General features: G+C 47.4%; 1 protein-coding gene across 1 annotated transcript in view; it reads right to left on the bottom strand.

The window, feature by feature from the left end:
* CCDC78 (coiled-coil domain containing 78) overlaps nt 1-25,034 on the bottom strand; it is a 379,499-nt gene that overhangs the window by 160,393 nt on the left and 194,072 nt on the right. The window contains exon 7 of the mRNA XM_086941249.1: nt 3,263-3,397. Within this exon, the coding sequence (XP_086797375.1) occupies nt 3,263-3,397 (135 nt within the window). The remainder of the gene's footprint in view (nt 1-3,262; nt 3,398-25,034) is intronic.

Here is a 25,034-nt window from a genome sequence, read left to right as displayed (position 1 = left end):
AATTTACGGAAATGCTTGTACTCTAAGAAATCATGGGCTGATGTTTGGAGAAAAATGTCTGAATTTCAGAAATATATTTAAAGCTGACTTTTGAGTGATAAATCATGTGACGTTGAAGCAACCCAATTCGACAAATCACTTTTTAACACAACTTCTGGCAACCCTGCCCAATGCCCCTAGACGATCACAGCTAGTAAGCCTGCATATGGTGAGCAATGAATGTAATCTTGTTTATGCGGTCATTATTGCAATCCTGATAATATAAGTAGCTCTGGATGATTTTCATTGAACAGAAGTTGCTCTTAATACAGAAAAAGTTGGCGAACCCTGCATATTGCATGCAAGATATCCAAGAGAAAAAAAGTACAACCCTTACACCAACCTTTAACATCTCATACTAAGTCTAGCTGAGTAGATCTGGAGTTAAGAATAGTAAATATATACTTACCCTGTGAGGTAGTGGATGCAAATTTGTCTAAGTCGATACTGTCAACCTCAATCTAGTGAATATAACCCAATGTCTTTACCACTCAACAAAGAGAATCTATTCTGTGAACTGTAATGCTTGGATTGTTCAGACAGTAAAATCTCCTTTGATTTACACAAGAAACAAAATAAAATATGATCTAAAAATATCAGTTACCATGAAATCTCTAAAAAGTTCTGAAGCAGGAAATTAAACGTAACTCTTACAGTAAATGTCATGTTTTCCTATGCAGTGAGTCTTACTAAAAGTTGAGTAGGACAAGTCATGGAATGTGTGGTTAGGAAAGAATGTATTATCTTTATATTTTCGTATCGATGCAGCTGCCTAGAAATTACAACAGTGGGGAGAAGAAAGAATATTGTGGGTCTAGGGAGGGATGTCCCCTTTATGGAAACTGCATGCTTCAAAGAGAGCAAGAGAGATACTTGGGGGAATCAGCTTGGATGTTGCCAAAGACTGTTGGAAAAGAAGTTCTTTATGACCTTTCTTGAATTTGGTAAAGGTCTCCTTCAAGAAAGGGCGGTATTGGGAGGGAGAGGGGCTTACTCTGTGAAACGACTATTTGCAGTGTCAATAGGTTTAAAGCCTGTGTAGCACGTGGATCGGGTGTGTGCATGCCACACAAACTTGAAACGAATTTGCATTGCCAATACTTGTTGGCCCATCAACACTTGAAGCGTGAGAGCCGACATTCGAAAATATGAATGCTGTACACACATGCTTTGGCAAGGCCAGTAGATCTGTCTTTCATGTGGTACAACACAAAATATCAGCATGCGTAAAACCTTGTGGGTGATAATTCAAATATACAGACTGATATAGCATGAGTGGTTTTGAAACAAACTTCCTTAGATGTTTAGAAGAGCATTTTTCTAATACATTTCAACTATGCCACATTTCTGTGTAAATCGTCATCTTGTCCAGAACAGAAGTCATCTCTGAGTCACTCATTTAGTCCACCCCTCACGTAAATCATTTTCCCATAAGACTGCAGAGAAAAGTCAAGCTGTAATGTGTTTAGTTATTTTCCACTTTTATTATTTTGTTCCTGATGAACTTTCCCAGTTAATCTGTAAATTGTAACATGTTTTGTTTCTTACACTAGTTCACTGAGACCTATTCATTCACATAAGATGTTATTGTTAATGTATCTTGTTTTGTTTTAGCATCTCCAAACGACAGTAGCATAGAGGGTGCTGAATAATTACTCAAGTAATGGATTAGTGCTTAGGTGTTAAGGCAATAGGATGTTTATTTTTCATGTGCCCTGAGTTGCTGAAGAAATTATGCATTTGTTCACAACACAATGAATCTGCAGAAATGTTGTTGATTTAATATGCAAGAATAATGTATTTAAAAAAAAATATTTTGGAGGTGAGCCGGAAGATTTTTCTGGAGACTTAGAGGCTGTTATGGATGCTGTCCGTTTAATTGATTTTGCTTCTCTTTGCACTTAGAATAATTTCTGATTTTTGCAAACTCTCTGTAACTTTGCATTTGAGGGCCTTAATTGCATTGACTCTGTGCTGCTTTAATTTTGAATTTTGTAATAAAACCTCTCAACTTTTCATTGATCTAGAGGGCAAGTATTGAGTAGGTGCAAATTAATTTTAAACAGGAATTATGACTGAATAATTTGTTTCTGGATTGAGACGCTTCCCAATCTATTTGTATTCATTTATCAACAAAAACTTGACCCATAGGGGTTACTGAAGTAGGAGGCTTAGCACCAGTCATATTCTCTGATACCTCAGTATTTATTTGCATATTGCGACTTTCAGCCATTTTTTTGAACAGAGAATGTAGCATGCTGGAGCATGTAGTTTCACCTTTCCCACTTTAAATACTGGCCTACACTGCCAGCTTCCTTGATGTTGTTGACTGAAAATCAAGAGTAGTTGCAAGGCAGCCTCATGACATGGGATTAAAGTGACAATTATTTTGGTACAACGAAATATTTAGTTTCTTGGGGAAAAGATATGGGTTGCCCTTGGCGGAAGGAATTGTGTATAGCTCTGTGGTTGTGCCAAGAATTATGTGAAAGCTCCAGAAAAACGAAGTCTGTACAATAACCCATATGCCATCATTAAAATTGCTTGACACCCAGCTGCACGCATTTGCTATACACCCTTGTGCACGCACCATTAATGGTGACGCGGGGCAACTCAACTACGTTATTCCTCTGTCCTCGCGGTTAAAAGTGGCAGCACTTTGAAGTGTTCTCAGAGGAGAAAGCAGATTAAAAAACATTACATTTGACGTAAGTGATAATTCCGACACCCGGCTGCACACACCATCGCTCTGATAAACGTTTAACATTGACAAACACCTCCTCTAGTATACGCACACTGTTGAAAATGACAGCCCGCGCTTTGAAGCGGCCTTAGGGTGGTATAAACATTATATAAATAATCTTTAACATAACTAAGACTCGCGCGCCCAACGGCACACGTCATCACTAAGACCCACACACAACAACCAAATGACTTCACTCTGCCACGTTCATTATTGAAAGCGGTGGTCAGCGCTTAGAAGTGGCTTCGTTGCGGCATTAGCGGTATATAAATCACCAATAACCCTAGCGCTGGGGGACTCTTCCCAGCACACACCTCACTGCACACATGTAATACCCACCCGATGGTTTTACTCTCGCTGTTTCAGGGTTAAAATGAGCTGTCGGCGCTTTCGAGCGATGTTGGCGCTACAAATGTGAGCTACATGTACACAACATTGTTGTTGAATGGAAAGCAGGATGGAAGAAGTGTGTTGACTTACGTTCTCGTTGGTGAGCCGCCCGACCTGCTCCTTGAGGGCGCCCAGGCCGTCGCCGCTCCCCCGGGGGTCCATGCGCTCGTAGGGGGGCCGCTGCTGCAGCTCCAGGATCCGGGCTCGGCACTGGGTCAGCAGGCACTGCGGGGGAAGCACAGGTGGGAGCCAGGTGAGTAGGGAAGAAGTACCTGCTCGCGCGCTGTTTACACCAAGGCCAGGTTGCTAGGACGCTGGCTTCCTCGTGTTCATGGGTGCGTGTCTGTCGTCATCGTGTTTACAGAGGGGTGAGTGCCAAAGGCTTCAGCTGCCAACAATGGCCATCACACGAAGGTTAAATACAGTCCTAGTCCTTAGTCCTTATGTTATGCGTGACACTTTCTGTCAATCCTGATAATAAGAGTTTCGCATGCTGGTATTTTGGGAACAATGATAAACAGTGGAACTGCAAGATCTAGACTGCAATGTACTGTTGCTGCTGCAAAGCAAACACAAGGAGATAATGGATGGAGCGTTAAACAATAAAAATATATTTCAAAAAAATAATCTTTCCAGGCACACCCCCAGTCACAGATCTGGGTTGAATCCATCATCTTCTTTTGCCTACTATGCCACCCCAGTTTGGACCCAGCCATATGCAAATCAGTCTTGACCCTGTTGCCTATGGGATTAGTCCAGCCAAAACTGCCAGGCAAGGTCTTCCCTGCACCGGAAACAAGATTCCTGGGCCTGGTTTTGGGGTGACACCAAAAGCCAGGCCAGTCTATATTTTATCACTTCTCACATGAATGGACTTGGCAGCTATGTCTAGGTCTCCCCCATATAACTGGCAATTACACGAAGCGTCAGCTGCAGGACACCTCAAGAGACAGAGCCATCAAGTTAATCTGAGGTGCGAATGTCGATCAGGGGAGCAACGCCCATTGGGCTGTGAGAACTTCAGCCGAAAGAATGCCCACCTGTTGGGTTCCATAGCACGGGCCGCATCTGTGTGAGTGTATGTCCCTCAGAAAGCATTGTTGAAGTACAGCTACAGAAGAGAGCGTCAGAACATTTTCTTTCCCACAGACACATTCAGCTTATATTGCTGCTACAGTGTCCTCAAAGGAGCCGATGGGTCACAGGTGATCCATAACACCCCCCACAGTGGGGGTTCTACGTGTGCATGGCCGTGAGCTTTACTGATCGCAGTTGTTTTAAAGAGAGACAATGCTTGCCCATTAACATGGTATTTGAGACCCTATATTCACTGCAGAGGCAATCTCTGCCATCTACCAGTGTTTTCAAGGAAGCAAGACAGAAATCGCAAATTATCTTGATTTTCAATTGCATTTATACAGTGCCTATTTCCCACATGAGTGGTAATAAGCACTAAATAAACACTGTTTTTTTTTAAATACAGTGACCATCGGGCAGTCCAGACTTTTCTTGGATTCACATATTTCATGAGAGGAAGAGTGGGGGCTTTGTTTCTAAAAATGCCATGTACTGACTAAAATATAAGAACATGCAAAATGATGTAGGCAAAATAGGGATGGGGTGAGTAGATAGCACAGATGGGCAGTAGTCCCAATTCGCTGTGCAGACTCTTAAATAGCGGTGAGTCATCTAGTTATAATGCTAAGTATGCCAGTCCAAGGATTCAAAACAGGATGCAAAAGCAGACAAGTCTTACAAGTTTATATGTGTGAAAACGGTCAAGTGAAACAAGCTGCTCAACTACACGTGCTAAGCACCACAGTGTTGTTCATGTTATTTTAGTGCAGACCCCTTTGCAGTTTACAGAGGTTAGAATGATCGATGGTAACACAGAATACTGAACAGACTAAGAAAAGAAGTGTTGCATCACATCAGTTCTGTGTGGCCTGGAGGAAGATCATGGAGGTAGTAACTGAGAAAGAATTATGGTGTGTATTAGTAAATAATGACTCGTCTGATTGTTACTGTGATAAGTTGGCCTGGTATATGATGCTCACTAGTTCTAGTGATCACCTTGTACCATGCCAAGCAACCCTTATGATGATTGGTTGTAAGTCAACCTTATAGACCAGCTATCCTAGAGGTAGCGTGGACAAAGCAGTCTTAGGCTAAACTCTGTAAAGGCATGTGAAGCAAGCTGTTTTACCATATACAATCCCCTTGAATACCAAAATGAAAGGACACCACACAGATATATATTGAAAATATATATATATATTTATTTACTACAAGTATCCCCTATACTCTTTATGAGCACAGAAGCAAATGCGTTAAAACAAAACACTGTTTAAATATACAAAAGTTGCACAATATGGATGGGCCCTGGTGGCCACTCAAACCATATACTAAAATAGTGGTAGAAGTATCACTAATCGAAAAGGAAGTAGGCCTAGCGCCTTGGGAATCGCTGGAGCTATTCGGGACTAGCAGTGATGAAGTCGGGAAAGGCCCGTGGGACTCGGGTGCAGCGCTTAAAGCACACGCATGCACCAATGCAAAGTCAATGGTGCGTAAAAAGTAAAAAGTTACTGAAAAGGGAACCTTCCGGATGACCTAAAACCTAGCAACTTGGAACATAGACACTAGAGGTGTATTGCTACACAGGAGCACCGGAGTGCCAGGGTTACCTCACCCACAGGAAGCGGGTGCATATGTCTCAAAGTGTGTCGGGTTTCGTCGCGCTGGTCTATGGAGCCTGTAGATGAAGATGCTGCAGGCGGGTCGTCAAGGAGAGTTCCAGTGGATCCAAGGGTGGATCTGAAGAGGTGAAGACCTGAAAGCAGAGGGGACAGTGTTCAAAGCCACTAGCCAGTGACTACCGTGGAACCAGGAGGGAACCAGGCGATGTCGGGTGCAAACAGGTGAAGAAGTGAAGATTGTCTCTGCAGCCACGTGGACACGAAGAGGTCGAGGACATCCAGGAGTCGATCACGAGCTGTCCCACAAAGGCTCTAGCTGATGGGGGTGTTGGCTTCTTGATCGGAGCAAACAGGCCTTGGCTAATGCAAGCCACGCAGGAAACGATGCAAGCTTCTCACTCGGACCAGCAAGGTCAGAGGGGCTGCTCCTTTTTACAGGAGCGAGGGCCAGTCTGGAGCAACCAGACCAGCGGTGTTGATTTTGGATTTCGTCGCCAAGATGGCCACTAGCCAACAGGCCAGTAACCGGGATGACGCGTCGAGTGGCAAAATGCAAAAGGGCCCCGCGCAGATCGTGGAGATGCTGGGGGGCTGATCTTCGGTGCAGATGCTGCTCGGTGGTGGGGCTTCTCAAACCCCAAAGCACAGCGTCGAGGGTGCCTCAGGTGCTGCGCAGTCAGCTCCTCGTGGATCTTCCAAGATGGCCGGTCCCACGTCTCTCGGTGCCTCCACGGGTCATCTTTTCAGGGACTGTGGATCGGGCTCTGAGATGTCTGGGAATCCAGGTCTTGTCGGGCTCTGGGCTCGGGCTCCGGCGGCGGCAAAGCAGATGTCGAGTTCCTGGATGGTGCCTGTATTCACAGGGTGGTCACTCCTTGGCCACAAGGGAGATGCTCTTCAGTCTTCTGTGCAGCAGAAGGTCGAAGTCCAGTTTTCTTCTTAGTTTCAAGTCGAGTTCAGGATGATCTGAAGTCTTGGGACACAGCTCCTACTCTTATTCCAAATCTAGGGGCCGGATCACCTGCTAGGTCCCTCCTCTGGGTGGGACCGGGAAGGGGGGTGGTTACACCCCCTTTCCTTTGTCCAGTTCCGCGCCAGGACTGGGGTTTGAAAGCCCCAGCACCGGTTTGAACCGGCATATGCACAGGGACACCTTGTGTGCCCCAGGCATGTCTCATTCTATTCAGCCCTGTCCTACCCAATACACAAAATCCTGTCTGGGGTGGTGCTAGCACCTCCCAAGGCAGGAACCCCTTTGTCCAAGCCTCCCTCACTGGAAGGACTCCCAGCAGCAGGAGGTCAGACTTGTGTCTGTGGTGGCAGCATCCATTTTGTGATGCTGAGGCTCGAGTTAATTTTAACCGGGGTTCAGGTTATGTACATGTTGTGTCCCTCTAGAAGGGTGGAATGCTACCCCCGTCGCCAGAATTGGCGAGGGGGTAGTATTCCAATTCGTATGACGCCTTACTCGACATGTTTTGATAAAGCCAAACCAAAGTTAGCAAGTAACCGCTAGGATTATAATGCACTTAAGAGTATATGGTATGGCAATATCGCGGAACAGCTAAGGGAGTTGTTCCCGACAGCTGCAGACAGACTCAGCTCGTGCCAGAGCACCATCTCACATGAAACCAAGCACTCTGCCTCCAGGATTGTCGAGGCCTTCCATAGAAGTGACTGATAGCTTAACATGTGTCCAGATATGTTAGATATAGATATACTATACCTAAGTAAGAGGTGATTACATCAACTTACCCCAGCTGATTGATCAGCCAGTTGTTTCAAATATGGAGGCCAGGCCAGGGGTGGCATAATACATGCTGCAGCCCCTGGTAGGCCTTGGATACACCTATGCCCTGGGTACCTGTGGTACACTGTTCTAGGGGCCTATAAGGTGAACCAGATCCAATTCGTAATGCACCTAGAGTGCATCGACATTAACTTAGAGCGAGAACAGCAGGCTGTGGGTCTGATTAGCAGGCCCACAGCCACATTAAGTCATAAACCAGTGAAGCAAAAAGCAAAAATTTGGGGTGCCCATAGGATAGCAGACCCTACTCTCCTACACAACCCCCCCAAACGCAGGGACATTAGACTAACCTTCACCAGTTGTGTCTTCATGTTCTAAGTGGAAGTACCTGGAGAGACCATCTGCATTACCATGGTCAGTCCCTGGGCGGTGCTCCACTGTAAAGTCCATCCCCTGTAGGGAAATGGACCACCTGAGTAGTTTGGGGTTTTCACCCTTCATCTGATTAAGCCATAAGAGGGGCTTATGGTCGGTCTGAACTTGAAGTGAGTGCCAAACAAGTATGGTCTCAACTTCTTCAGGGCCCACACCACAGCAAAGGCCTCCCTCTCAATGGCTGACCAACGATTCTCTCTGGGGGTCAGACTTCTGCTAATAAAAGCAATGGGCTGGTCTTGACCATCTACATTAAGTTGTGAAAGCACAGCTCCCACTCCCAACTCAGAAGCATCTGTTTGGACAATGAACTCTCTTGAGTAGTCAGGACTCTTCAGGATAGGTGCAGAGCACATGGCCTTCTTCAGGTCATCAAATGCCTTTTGACAGTTTACTGTCCACTGAACCTTTTTGGGCATCTTTTTGGATGCCAGGTCATTAAGAGGAGTCACAATGGACCCATAGTTCTTAACAAACTTCCTGTAGTACCCAGTCAGGCACAAGAAAGCTCTGACCTGAGTCTGGGTAGTTGGAGGGGACCAGTCCTTGATGGTCTGGATCTTACTCTCCAGGGGTTGAACTTGGCCTCCACCTACAAGGTGGCCCAAGTACACAACCTTACTCTGCCCTATACGGCACTTTGCAGACTTGATAGTGAGGCCTGCCTTTTGCAGAGCCTCTAGCACTTCCTTCAGGTGGACCAGGTGATCCTTCCAGGTACAGCTGAAGACAGCAATATCATCCAGATAAGCTGCACACATGTCATCCAACCCAGTAAGGACTTGATTCACCAACCTTTGGAAGGTGGCAGGTGCATTTTTCAAACCAAAGGGCATCACCACAAATTGGTAATGACCTCCTGAGGTAGAAAATGCAGTTTTGGCTCTGGATTCCTCAGCTAACCTGATTTGCCAATAGCCAGCTGTCCGATCAAATGTGCTCAAATATTTGGCAGAAGCCAATTTGTCTATGAGCTCATCTGCCCTTGGAATAGGGTGTGCATCTGTCCTGGTGACAGCATTGAGTCCTCTGTAGTCCACACAGAACCTCATCTCTCTCTTTCCATTTTTAGTGTGAGGTTTGGAGACCAGAAACACTGGGCTAGCCCAGGGGCTCTCGGAAGGCTCAATAACACCTAATTCCAGCATCTTTTGCACCTCAGTCTTTATACAGTCCCTGACATGGTCAGGTTGCCTGTAAATCTTGTTTTTCACAGGAAGACTGTCACCAGTGTCCACCACATGGGTACACCAGTTAGTCTGACTGGGTGTCAAGGAGAACATATGTCTATATGACTGTAAAACTTGTGTGCAGTAATTTTGCTGATGTTCAGTGAGGCTGCCAACTAAGGCCACACCATCAACTGAGCCATCTTCAGGGTTCTGAGTTAACAGGTCTGGGAGAGGGTCACTCTCTTCCTCCTGCCCCTCATCTGTAGCCATGAGCAAGCCTATGTCTGCCCTGTCAACATATACCTTCAATCTGTTGACATGGAGCACCCTGTGGGGGCTCCTGGGAGTTCCTAGGTCCACCAAGTAGGTAACCTCTCCCGTCTTTTCGACAATGGTATGGGGTCCAGACCATTTGTCCTGGAGTGCGGCTGGGGCCACTGGCTCCAACACCCATACTTTCTGTCCAGGCTGGTACTCAGTCAAGACAGCCTTTTGGTCATGCCAAGCTTTCTGTAATTCTTGGCTGGACTAAGCATGAGCGAATTTTGCGGATCTCGCGTTCGCGAATTTTGCGGATTTGCGGATTCGCAATCCGCAAAATCCGCGAATTCCCGCGAATTTGCGGATTTTTTTTTTTTTGTGTTCGCCCGTGTTTCTGCCAGTTCGCGAGGGTTTTGTACACTTTCGCAAATTGCGAACTTACCTGTCGGGTCGCAAGTTTCGCGAACTTGTTGTTTCTACGTGTCCAGCCTGTTTGGGACACTCTTCTTCATCACTGCCACTCTCTGTCACCACTGCCACTCTCTGACTACTCATGCCACCCTCTGGCCCACCCATGCCACCCTCTGTTTCATCACCACACCCTCTGGTTGTCCAGTGTACATTATTTTCGGCAAAGCAAAGCACACCTTCCCTGCCTCAAGTGACCTGAATTAATTTGGGGCTGATTCATGTGTCACAGAATATTTTTTTAGCTGGCACCTGCTTCCTTAGTGCGCCCTGATTAGTGATCTTTTGCACTTGCTAAGTGCTTTCATTGTTGCAAAATTAGTTACAACACCTGCCCTGCCCCAACTGACAATAATGAATTAGGGGCTGATTAATGGATTTTAACTTCCAGCCTGGCTCCTGCTTGTCTCCCTTAGCTGTAATTCAGGACCTTTGTGGCATATGTGTAACTATTCTGAGGTTCAGAGCAGGGTCACATACTAGTTTCAACTGGCAACTGAACTCTGGAGGGGCCCCTCAGGAAGCACTCCAGGAAATGGCTACTAATGATGAGCCTGAACTTTTGAACCTGGTAAGTAGTTACTTTCAGTTTTGCTAAAATCGTATTTCTGCAATTTTGCACTTATTCGCGGGGCGCGAACTCACGCGAACAGTGCGAGCAGTGCGAGCAAAATCCGCTGCTCGCGGATTTGCGGATTTTGCGGGAAATTCGCAAATCTCGCGGATTGCGGATTTCCCGAAAATCCGCAAAATCCGCGAGCGGAACGGATTTTCCGCCCACGCCTAGGCTGGACTCAAGGTTTTTGGATGCCTTCTCCATATACTCAGCCATCCTGGAGCGGAGACCAAGTACATAGTCCACTATGTCTTGCTTGGGCTTTCTGAGAGGTAACTCCCATCCTTCCCTCACTAAACATAGGGGTCCTCTTACAGGGTGCCCAAACAACAATTCAAAGGGGCTGAAGCCAACCCCTTTTGTGGGACCTCTCTGTAAGCAAACAGAAGGCAGGGTAGAAGGATGTCCCATCTTCGCCTGAGCTTTTCAGGTAATCCTTTGATCATACCATTTAGGGTCTTGTTGAACCTTTTAACAAGCCCATTGCATTGTGGATGATAAGGAGTGGTGAACTTGTAGTTGACACTACATTCCTTCCACATAGCTGTTAAGTATCCTGACATGAAGTTGGCACCTCTATCAGATACTACCTCCTTAGGAAACCCCACTCTGGAGAAAACTCCAAGTAAGGCCCTGACCACAACAGGAGCTGTTGTGATCCTAAGGGGAATTGCCTCTGGGTACCTGGTGGCATGGTCCACCACCACCAGTATGAATCTGTGCCCAGATGCTGTAGGGGGGTCCATTGGACATACAATATCAATCCCCACTCTTTCAAAGGGGACCCCCACCACAGGTAGTGGTATCAGGGGGGCCTTTGTTGTTCCACCTGCTTTGCCACTGGCTTGGCAGGTTACACAGGAGCGACAAAACTCCTTTGTATCTTCAGACATGTGAGGCCAGTGAAAGTGAGGGACAAGCCTGTCTCAAGTCTTGTTCTGGCCTAGGTGTCCTGCTAAAGGAATATCATGGGCCAAGGTTAGAAGGAAGCCCCTAAATTGCAGAGGTATAACCAACCTCCTGATTGTACCAGGCTTGGAGTCTCTACCCTCTGAATAAAGGAGCCCATCATCCCAATATACTTTATGGGTACCTTGAGCATTCCCAGCAGACTCAGCAGCAGCCTGCTGTCTGAGGGGTTCAAGGGAAGGACAGGTTAACTGAGCCTGCCCCAAGTCTGCCCTAGAAGGTCCCCCTGTTCCCAGAAACTCAACCTGATCAGGTAAAGTTCCTCAAGGACAGTTCCTTCAGGGGTATCAAGATCATCTTCCTGGGAAGGCTGATCCTCACTTGTAGGCAGGTGGGAAGGCACAGCCTTTACCCTCCTGTTCTTCTTCTTGGTAGGTGCTTGGTCCATTGTTCCAGGATCCAAGACCTGAGGTTCAGAGAGGCACTTTTAGGCCTGTGACCTAGTCACAGCAAGGACATGTGATGATATCCCTAACATCTCTGCATGAGTCCTGTACTCTACTTCTGACCATAGAGAGCTCTCCAGGTCATTGCCCAACAAACATTCAACTGTGAGCTCTGCACTAACCACAACTCTTTTTAGGCCAGTTACCCCTCCCCAGGAGAAATTAACAATTGCCACACTATGTGTAGTAGTGACATTGCTGGCATTGGTCACCAGGTATGTATTGTCCAGGGTCCACAAAGCTAGGTGTCACCATAGTGACACTGGCACATGTGTCCCTGTATGCTTGAGCCACTTTTTCATTATTCAAAGGTGTCTGTCTGTACTTGCCCAGATTACTGGGACTTACAGTAGGGGGCAAATTTATGTCCCCATCACAAATCAGAACAGCCTGTGTAGGGGTTCTGACTAGGCCAGACTCTCCCAAGTTCCCAAGGTGATACCCACTACCCGCTTAGTTTGTGGACCAACACTGCTGACTGTACTAGTGGGTGCAGTTGCCTTAGGGGCTGCAGTGTTGGGGGCTCCACCCTTTTTACACTCACTTGTCCAGTGAGAGGTGTTTTTACATGTACTACACCAGGGTTTTCTTTGACCTTCTTTCTTCTTCTTCTTGGAAGTTTGGGACCCACCCTCAGTATTAGATTTGGGCCAAGTTGAAGACTTCTGGTCTTTATCTTTCTGCTCCCCACCCTTCTGGTCTGTTTTCTTTTGGTCACCACCCTGGTTCTGGGTCTGGTTATTTTGCTTAACCCTGGTTCTAACCCATTTCTCTGCCCTCTTTCCCAATTCTTGGGGAGAGGTCAAATCTGAGTCAATCAGGTGTTGATGCAACTGCTGGTTCTGACAATTATTTAAAATGTGTTCTCTCATAAGTAAATTGTACAATCCTTCATAGTCTGTAACCTTACTCCCCAGCAACCAGCCCTCCAGAGCCTTAGTGGCACATTCAACACATTCAGACCAGTCCTGAGTCTGTGTCTTCTGGGTTTCTCTGAACATTAACCTGTACTGTTCAGTGGTTAAGCCTAACCCATCTATCAGAGCACTCTTCAGGACCAGGTAGTTTCTAGAATCCCCATCACTAACGGTGAGGAGTCTGTCTCAGCCTCTACCTTCAAAGGAAAGCCACAAGATTGCTGCCCACTGCTCCTGAGGGATCTGTTGTACTCTGCAGGCTCTCTCAAGTGCAGTCATCCATTTGTGGATGTCATCCTCAGCTTTGTAGGCGGGAACAATCTTACTCAGGTTTCTGTTATCAAAAGACCTGTCTTTATCCTTAGGGATAATGCTGCCACCAGTGGATCCTATTCCACTCTCTCTAGGCTGTCTTGCTCTAGCAAGTTTCTCTTGGGCCAGGGCAACTTCTAATTCTTGCTTTTGGATCCTAAGCTCAGCCTCTCTCATTTTGGCCTCATGTTCCCTCCTCTGAGGGGTTGTTATCCTCCTTCTGGAGTGACCATGAGAACCTCTAGAAGCTTGGGAGGTGTTGGATTCACCTGAGTGATTCCTTCTCCTCCTTTGCTCCTGGTTAAGTCCACTTGGGGGTCTGAGTGGGTTTAACCCTGGCTCAGTCCCAAATAGGCTTAGGTTAGCCTGGCTAAGCCCTCTGGCTGGCACCTGACTATTTCTACCATCATCAGAATCACTGCTTTCCCCTTCTGTTTCTTCTTCCTCCTCCTCCTCCTCCTCAAGCTGACTATCTCCAGTGGTCTGGTCTTCCTCATCTATCTGGACAATGGGGACAGGGGCATCAGTATTATCATCTTCAGTGGGAGAGCCTCCTTCCACACTCTCTGTGGGGTCTGGTTTAGAGGTCTTTAGAGCTTCAGACTGGTCTAAAAGCTCTCTGAGGTGGTCTGTGATAGGGGTTGAACCCGTCTTGAGACCTCTTAAGGTACACAGTTGCCTCAATTCTTTAAAGTTTAACATAGCAAATTTGGATGGTGCCCTTGGAGGGTCACTCTCAATAGGGACAGGTCCAGTGGACCCCTCTGCTCCGGACATTGCTCTAGTGTAGGTGGATATGTTGCAATCTACCTACACTGGTGTTTACCTACTAAACCTATCTAGTAGTTGTAGTCAGGGTGTGCTACTCCCTATCCTCTACAACAACTAAGTTCAGTAGAACTCAAGTATACTAGTCTTGTTTTATATGTACCTAACAGGTACCTGTATGATCTTTCAAATTATATTTTCAAAGTGTAATGGTAAAACAACAGCAAGCTCAAATCCCAACCGCTGCTCACCAATGTGAGAAGTTGGCCTGGTATATGATGCTCACTAGTTCTAGTGATCACCTTGTACCATGCCAAGCAACCCTTATGATGATTGGTTGTAAGTCAACCTTATAGACCAGCTATCCTAGAGGTAGCGTGGACAAAGCAGTCTTAGGCTAAACTCTGTAAAGGCATGTGAAGCAAGCTGTTTTACCATATACAATCCCCTTGAATACCAAATGAAAGGACACCACACAGATATATATTGAAAATATACATATATATATTTACTACAAGTATCCCCTATACTCTTTATGAGCACAGAAGCAAATTCGTTAAAACAAAACACTGTTTAAATATACAAAAGTTGCACAATATGGATAGGCCCTGGTGGCCACTCAAACCCTATACTAAAATAGTGGTATAAGTATCACTAATCGAAAAGGAAGTAGGCCTAGGGCCTTGGGAATCGCTGGAGCTATTCGGGACTAGCAGTGATGAAGTCGGGAAAGGCCCGTGGGACTCGGGTGCAGCGCTTAAAGCACACGCATGCACCAATGCAAAGTCAATGGTGCATAAAAAGTACAAAGTTACTGAAAAGGGAACCTTCCGGAAGACCTAAAACCTAGCAACTTGGAACTTAGACACTAGAGGTGTATTGCTACATAGGAGCTCCGGAGTGTCAGGGTTACCTCACCCACAGGAAGCGGGTGCATATGTCTCAAAGTGTGTCGGGTTTCGTCGCGCTGGTCTATGGAGCCTGTAGATGAAGATGCTGCAGGCGGGTCGTCGAGGAGAGTTCCGGTGGATCCAAGGGTGGATCTGAAGAGGTGAAGACCTGAAAGCAGAGGGGACAATGTTCGAAGCCACTAGCCAGTGACTACTGTGGAACCAGGAGGGAACCAGGCGATGTCGGGTGCAAACAGGTGAAGAAGTGAAGATTGTCTCTGCAGCCACGTGGACACGAAGAGGTCGAGGACGTCCAGGAGTCGATCACGAGCTGTCCCACGAAGGCTCTAGCTGATGGCAGTGTCGGCTTCTTGATCGGAGAAAACAGGCCTTGGCTAATGCAACCAACGCAGGAAACGATGCAAGAATCTCACTCGGACCAGCAAGGTCAGAGGGGCTGCTCCTTTTTACAGGAGCGAGGGCCAGTCTGGAGCAACCAGACCAGCGGTGTTGATTTCGGATTTCGTCACCAAGATGGCCCCTAGCCAACGGGCCAGTAACCGGGATGACGCCTCGAGTGGCAAAATGCAAAAGGGCCCATACGCAGATCGTGGAGATGCTGGGGGGCTGATCTTCGGTGCAGATGCTGCTCGGTGGTGGGGCTTCTCAAACCTCAAAGCACAGCGTCGAGAGTGCCTCGGGTGCTGCGCAGTCAGCTCCTCGTGGATCTTCCAAGATGGCCGGTCCCACGTCTCTCGGTGCCTCCATAGGTCTCTTCTTTTCAGGGACTGTGGATCGGGCTCTGAGATGTCTGGGAATCCAGGTCTTGTCGGGCTCTGGGCTCGGGCTCCGGTGGGAGGCGGCGGCAAAGCAGATGTTGAGTTGCTGGATGGTGCCTGTATTCACAGGGTGGTCACTCCTTGGCCACAAGGGAGATGCTCTTCAGTCTTCTGTGCAGCAGAATGTCGAAGTCCAGTTTTCTTCTTAGTTTCAAGTCGAGTTCAGGATGATCTGAAGTCTTGGGACACAGCTCCTACTCTTATTCCAAATCTAGGGGCCGGATCACCTGCTAGGTCCCTCCTCTGGGTGGGACCAGGAAGGTGGGTGGTTACACACCCTTTGCTTTGTCCAGTTCCGCGCCAGGACTGGGGCTGGAAAGCCCCAGCACCGGTTTGAACAGGCATATGCACGGGGACACCTTGTGTGCCCCAGGCATGTCTCATTCTATTCAGCCCTGTCCTACCCAATACACAAAATCATGTCTGGGGTGGTGCTAGCACCTCCCAAGGCAGGAAACCCTTTGTCCAAGCCTCCCTCGCTGGAAGGACTCCCAGCAGCAGGAGGTCAGACTTGTGTCTGTGGTGGCAGCATCCATTTTGTGATGCTGAGGCTCGAGTTAACTTTAACCGGGGTTCAGGTTATGTACATGTTGTGTCCCTCTAGAAGGGTGGAATACTACCCCAGTCGCCAGAATTGGCGAGGGGGTAGTTTTCAAATTCGTATGACACCTTACTCGACATGTTTTGATAAAGCCAAACCAAAGTTAGCAAGTAACCGCAAGGATTATAATGCACTTAAGAGTATATGGTATGGCAATATCCCGGAACAGCTAAGGGAGTTGTTCCCGACAGCTGCAGACAGGCTCAGCTCATGCCAGAGCACCATCTCACATGAAACCAAGCACTCTGCCTCCAGGATTGTCGAGGCCTTCCATAGGAGTGACTTATAGGTTAACATGTGTCCAGATATGTTAGATATAGATATACTATACTTAAGTAAGAGGTGATTACACCAACTTACCCCAGCTGATTGATCAGCCAGTTGTGTCAAATATGGAGGCCAGGCCAGGGGTGGCATAATACATGCTGCAGCCCCTGGTAGGCCTTGGATACACCTATGCCCTGGGTACCTGGGGTACACTGTTACAGGGGCCTATAAGGTGAACCAGATCCAATTCGTAATGCACCTAGAGTGCATTGACATTAATTTAGAGAGAGAACAGCAGGCTTTGGGTCTGATTAGCAGGCCCACAGCCACATTAAGTTATAAACCAGTGAAGCAAAAAGCAAAAATTTGGGGTGACCATAGGATAGCAGACCCTACTCTCCTACAGTTACGACCATAGCAGTGCAATTAGTGAGTGTATGATGTGAGCTCTGTATGCTAACCTACTCTGCAACACTGCACTACATGCTACTATACTCGGCAGCAATCTATGGCACTGCACTCAACACTATTTTACTCTACATAACTGCACTCTATGCCATTCTGCTCTACTCTGCACCACTGCACTCTGCATCACTGCACTCGATGACAGTCTGCTCTGCAACACTGCCCTCTCTGTTACTAAACTCTTTGCCACTCTACTCTATGCCCCTTCAGTCTACTCTGCACTATTCCTCTCTCCGCCACTATATGCCAATGCACTCTACACCACTACACTTTACGCCACTCTACTCTGCATCACTACACTCGATGCCACTGCACTCTACCCTGCACCACTCCACTCTGCACCACTCCGCTCTATGCCAATCCACTCTAATCTATAATACCGCACTGTCATCTATGCCAATACACTCTACGCCACTTCACTCCACTCTGAAACAATCTACTCTATGTCACTGCACTCTACACCACTGGATTCCACTGTGCGCTATTTAACTCAATGCCGCTCTTCTCCACGCCACTGCACTCTACAACACTGCACTTTATGTCAATGCACTCAACACTACTTTAGCAAAAACAAATACACTCTACAGCACTACACTGCACTATACACTACTCTGCAACACTCTGTGCCACTGCACTCCACTAAATTCTATGTCACTGCACTTTAAGCCACCCTTTTCTGCTCTGAACCACTATACTCAACTGCTCTTTACGCCACTTTACTCTGCAGTTCTCTACTCTATGCCACTGCACTCTAAGCCACTCTAGTCTACACCACTGCACTATATGCCACTGTATTCCACTCTGCACTGTTTCACTTTATGCCACTCCTCTTTATGCCACTACACTCTACACCACTGCACTCTACGCCATCGCACTCTACATCCCTTTAATCAAATAATCAAAACCAATACACTACACCACTTTATACTACTCTGCAACACTCTATGCCGCTGCACTCAACACCATTGCACTCTGTCACTGCAGTCTAAATCACTGAACTCTACACCACACTATTCTACTCTGCACTAATGTACTCCATTCCTCTGCTCTCTATGCCACTTCACTCTGCACCACTCTGCTCTACACCACTGCACTCTACGACACTCTACTCTGCAACACTACACTCTCCGCCACTGTACTCTCCACCAATCTACTCGGCGCCACTCTATTTGGTGTCACTGCACTCTATGCCACTGTACCACTTTACCCTATGCCACTGCACTCTACACCACTCTAATCTACTGTGCACTACTGCACTCTACGCCACTTCAATCTACACATCTTTATTTTACTCTGCACTAATCTACTCTATGCCAATACACTGTACTTTACTAAGCACCAATGCACTATACACCACTCCACTCTACACCATTGCATTTTAAACCACTGCTCTATGCCACTCCACTCTACCCTGCACCACTCCACTCTACCCTGCAGCACTCCATTCTGAAACAATCTATTCTACACCAATGCACTCTATGCCACTCTAAACCACTCTACTCTACTTCACGGTGCTCCATGGCACTCTACCCTAAACCACTGCACTCTACACCAGTTTACTCAAAACCAATGCACTCTACGCCAACTACTCTGCACAGCTGCACTATATGACACTATACTCTACTCTGCAACACTGTGCCACTATACATCATTGTGGTCTAAGTCACCGCACTCTAGCCCACTCTATTCTACTCTGCACCATTGCACTGGATGCCACTGCTCTGTACAGCACTCTACTGTGCATCACTCTACACCACTGCAGTCTATGCCAATGCACTCTAAGCCAATGCACTCAACACAACTGCACTCTAAGACACTCTACTCTGGAAGACTGCACTCTACGCCATTGAATTCTACGCCACTGCATGCTATGCTTCTCTACAACATTGTGCTCTAAGTCACTTCTCTCTATGCCATTCTTTTATAATCTGCAACACTCTACTGTATGTCACTGCTCGCTACAGCACTCTATTCTAAACCACTGCACTCTAAGACACTCCACCCTGCAAAACTGCACTCTCCACCAATGAATTCTACTTTGCACCACTGCACTCTATGTCACACCATTCATCTCCAGGCTAATGCACTCGGCGCCACTCTAACCTATTCTGCATCACTGCACTCCACACGACTCTACTCTACACATCTGCACTCTACTTTGAAACAATCTACTCTGTGCGACTGAACTTTACTCCACTCTATTCCACCCAGCGCCACTCCATCCTGCACCACCCCACTTTACATCATTGCACTCTACGCAGTGACACTCCACTCTATGCCACCGCACTCTACACAAATACACTCTACGCCACTTTACTCAAAACCATTGCACTCTAAGCCACTGCCAGTCTACTCTGTACCACTGTACGTTATGCCACTCCACTCTAGGCCACTCTACAACACTTCAATCAATCAATCAGTACACTTATAACGCGTACTACATACCCTTTAGGGTCTCAAGGTGCTGGAGGGGGGAAGGGGTGCTGCTACTGATCGAAGAGCCAGGTCTTAAGGAGTCTTCTGAAGGCCAGTAGGTCTTGGGTCTGCCGTAGATTTGTGGGGAAGGTGATCCAGGTCTTGGCGGCGAGGTGGGAGAAGGATCTGCCGCTGGCGGTCGTTCTTCGGATGCGAGGGACTGTGGCGAGGGCGAGGCCTGCGGAGCGGAGCTGGCGGGTGGGGGTGTAGAAGCTGAGAAGTCTGTTGAGGTATGCTGGGCCGGTGTTGTGGAGAGCTTTGTGCGCGTGGAGGAGGAGCTTGAATGTGACCCTCTTGTTGATGGGGAGCCAGTGCAAGTCTCTCAGGTGGGGGATGATGTGGCTGCGGCGGGGGATGTCGAGGATCAGGCGTGCCGAGGCTTTCTGGATGTGTTGCAGCCATCTCAGGAGCTTGGCCGACGGTCCTGCGTAGAGTGCGTTTCCGTAATCCAGCCTGCTGGTGACGAGGGCGTGGGTGACTGTTTTTCTCGTTTCAGTGGGGATCCACTTGAAGATCCTGCGGAGCATTCGGAGGTTGTTGAAGCAGTATGAGGAGACCGTGTTGACCTGCTTAGTCATGCAGAGGGTGGCGTTGAGGATGACCCCTAGGTTGCGTGCGTGGATGGTGCGTGTCAACACACACACCCACAACCACACACACAACCACATACATACACACAACCACACATACAACCACACAAACACAACCACACATATACACACAACCACACAGCCACACACAACAACCACACACACAACCCCACACTCAACCACACACAAACACAAACACAACCACACACACAACCATACCCAGAACCACACACACACACAACCACACTGACAACCACACACAACCTCACACACAACCACAAACACACACAACACCCACACACACAACCACACACACAGCCACACACACCTAACCACACCCATACACACAACCACACACACACAACCACACACACACACAAACACGCACACTACCACAGACACACACAAACACAGCCACACACACACAACCACAAACAACCACACACACACAACCACAAGCACACAAACAAGCACACACACATAAACACAGACACAACCACAACCACAACCACACAACCACAACTACACACACACACCACACACACCTAACCACACACACACAACCACACACACAAACACAGACAACCATACACACTACCACACACACACACAACCTGTCAGGATCTGAAGCTGTTTCGCGCCTACCTTGTACTTTTAGAACTACCAGTCCCAGAAGTCCCTGCTCAAGGAAGGCGGGATCTATATAGACACCTCAAACCCGGAAGTCGGGTTGTATTGATTTTGCCATCGGTACCGTAGCGGAGCGGCTGCCCGCTACACCAAGGAGTTCTGTGGTGCTTCGCATACTGCTTTGCTGAAGACACGAACTCTAGCTGCTTGTCACCCGGAGCGCAGTGGTTGCGTGGTCTCGTCCGCGACGCTGGAGGGGTGAGACATTTGTTTGTTCGCGGCGGCGAACAAGGAGTATTCTACCTCCGTGGAGGAACCGTTTCCTCGTTTGGATTTGTGATTCAGGATTCAGCGGCTGCTGGATCCTATTCGGGGACCTTGTGAGTTATGCCCTGCAATCGGCATTAATCCACGTTTCTGAGTACCGCAGACCCGTGCCGATTTGCCATGTCTGCGGATGTATGGGGGTCTCGGGCTTAAAGGAATACCGGGATTTCAAGCACCGCATAGGAGCCCAGAGGTACTGTAGACTCCGTGTTGTTCTGTGCTTTTGTGACGGATGTAGGGGGAATACCACATCCCGGGAACTATTTGTGTTTTCTTTTCCTTTGGCCTCTTGTTGTTTTGTTATGGTGCTAACTTTCTGAGGATCACGACTAATTCTGTGGAGTGAACAGAACAGTGTTGCCTTGGATTAATCCTCCTTGATACGTGGATCCTTGCTGCTGTGGGGGTTTTGGCCATTCCTTGTTAGATTCTTAGTGCATGATACTGGGTATGTATAAGGAACGGGAGTCCAGGTGTTTGATGGTGACCTGATTGGTTGAACGGGTATATAATATCTGCTTGTGTTTTGTAGGCAATACGCAAGGTTGTTCCACGTTAGGATAGGCCGGTCGGTGACAGCGTTATTAGTCCCCCACCGCGAATTAAGCAAGGTACGTGGAGCAACACTAGTGAGAATATAGAGAGTAGTGAGAATGTGAACACATTAGTAATGGGTTGTCTCTTGTCTTTCAGGTTTCCAAAATCCAACGCAGCACCTTCCTGATCCCTTTTTTCCCTCACCTGATCACCTCTAAGCTCTGGGTATATTCAAGCAGAGTTTGAGGAGATCTGGAGGTGGACCCATATGAATTTCAACCGGATCCCGAAGAGCACAGTGAACCTGACACAACCACACGCACAACCACACACACACAAGCACACAACCACAAACACAACACCCACAACCACAACCACACACACAACCACACACACACAACCACAACCACACACAACCACACACACAACCACACACACACAACCACACACACACAACCAGACACACAAAACCACACACATGCACAAAACCACACACGCACAACCACACACACACAACCACATACGCCCACACAACCATACACACAACCACACACACACAACATTAACCACACACACAACCACACAAACAACCACAACCACACACACAACCACAACCACATACACACACAACCACACACACACACCCACACACACACAACCACAAACACACAACCACACACACAACCACACACACACAACCACACACAGACAACCACAACCACACAACCACACACACAACCACAACCACAACCACACAACCAACCACACACACAACCACACACACCCAACCACACATCTATACACACCCACAACTGCACCCACACACAACCACACACACACAACCACACACACACAACCACACACACAGCCACACACACATAAACCACACACACACAAAACCACACACACACACAACCACACACACACACAACCAAAGCCACAACCACACACCCAACCACACCCACCCACAACCACACCCACAACTGCACCCACACACAACCACACACACACACCCACACACACAACCACACACACAACCATAACCACACACAACCACACACACACAACACCACACACACAACCACACACACAACCACACACACAAAACCACACACATGCACAAAACCACACAAACAAAGCCACACACACAACCACACACACACAACCACATACACACACACAACCACACACACACACAACCACAACCACACACACACAAACCACACACACACAACCACAACCACACATACAACCACAACCACACACACAACCACACACACCTAACCGCACACACAACCACATACACACACAACCACACACACACAAACACACACACAACCACACACACACAACCACAACCACACACACACAACCACAACCACACAACCAACCACACACACAACCACACACACCCAACCACACATCTATACACACCCACAACCGCACCCACACACAACCACACACACACACACCCACACAAACACAACCACACACAACCACATACACACAACCACACACACAGCCACACACACATAAACCACACACACACAAACCACACATGCACAAAACCACCCACACACAACCACACACACACACACACACAACCACAGCCACACACACAACCACACACAACCACAACCACACACACACAACCACACACAACCCCACACACACAACCATAACCACACACAACCACACACAACCACAACCACACACACATACACACAACCACACACACAACCACAACCGCACACACACAACCACACACACAACCAAACACACAACCACACATACACACAACCACAACCACACACACACCCACACACAACCACACATACAACCACATACACACACACATACAACCACACATACATACAACCACACACAACCACACAGACACACACACACAACCACACACACACACACACACAACCAAACACACACACAACCACACGCATACACACAACCACACACACACATAAACCACACACACACAAACCACACATGCACAAAACCACCCACACACAACCACACACACACACACACACAACCACAGCCACACACACAACCACACACCCAACCACACACAACCACACCCACAACCACACACACACAACCACACACAACCCCACACACACAACCATAACCACACACAACCACACACAACCACAACCACCCACACATACACACAACCACACACACAACCACAACCGCACACACACAACCACACACACAACCAAACACACAACCACACATACACACAACCACAACCACACACACACCCACACACAACCACACATACAACCACATACACACACACATACAACCACACATACATACAACCACACACAACCACACAGACACACAGACACACACACACAACCACACACACACACACACAACCAAACACACACACAACCACACGCATACACACAACCACAACCACACACACAAACACAACCACACACAACCATAAACACAACCACACCACCACACACACGACCACACACACGCAACCACACACACAACCAGACCAAATCATACACACTACCACACCAAACCACAAATCAACAACCACACACACAACCATACACACAACCACTCACAACCACACCAAACCACACACAGAACCACAACCACACACACAACCACATACAAACACACCCAACCACACACACAACCACACACAACCACACATCCACACACACACCCACACCCGCACCCACAACCGCACCCACACACAACCACAACCACACACACACACAACCACACAACCACACACACAACCACACCAAACATTGGCATAGCCAATAGGTCTCGCAGTTGGGACCTTATAAGTGTTTAGCCATGCAACAGTTGGTGTGGTTGCACCAAGGATATTGTGTTGCATAACTAAATACTTAGAAGGTCCCAAAAGCGAGACCTATTGGCTATGCCAATGCTTGTTTTTAAATTACAGTTTTTAGCCTTACCAGTGCTACTATGGTACTAAAATTACATATTAACTGTTTGCTTTATTTTCTGCAAAATTCCAAAATATGTGTGGATTTTGCAGGTCTTTGTCTGAAATTTGGTGCAAATATGAAGGCCTATAAACCATGCAACAAATCATGTTTCATTATTTAGAGTTGAACCGTAAAATATACGGACTAAAGCACAATACAATGCGGCATGATTTTGTTTTTTTATTACAAAAATTGTTTTTTAAAAATTGATTTTCAGCAGGATTGGCACTCATTTGCAGAGGTCCAAATGTGTAGTGGAAATGCATAGTTCAAAACCATCAATGGCACAGCAATGCATTCTCACCAGTAGGTGACCAGGTGCCAATGTATAGGAAGAAAGTGTCTACACGTTTATAAGGTACATTTATGATAGTTAAATGAATGGGAGCTATTACTGATTCTGTTACCCTACATTCATTCTCA

The sequence above is a fragment of the Lissotriton vulgaris genome, chromosome 10, assembly GCF_964263255.1.
Source record: "Lissotriton vulgaris chromosome 10, aLisVul1.2, whole genome shotgun sequence".
In the NCBI taxonomy this organism is placed as follows: domain Eukaryota; kingdom Metazoa; phylum Chordata; class Amphibia; order Caudata; family Salamandridae; genus Lissotriton; species Lissotriton vulgaris.
The sequence above is the reverse complement of the archived record's forward strand: the minus strand, read 5'-3'. Positions and strand labels throughout refer to the sequence as shown.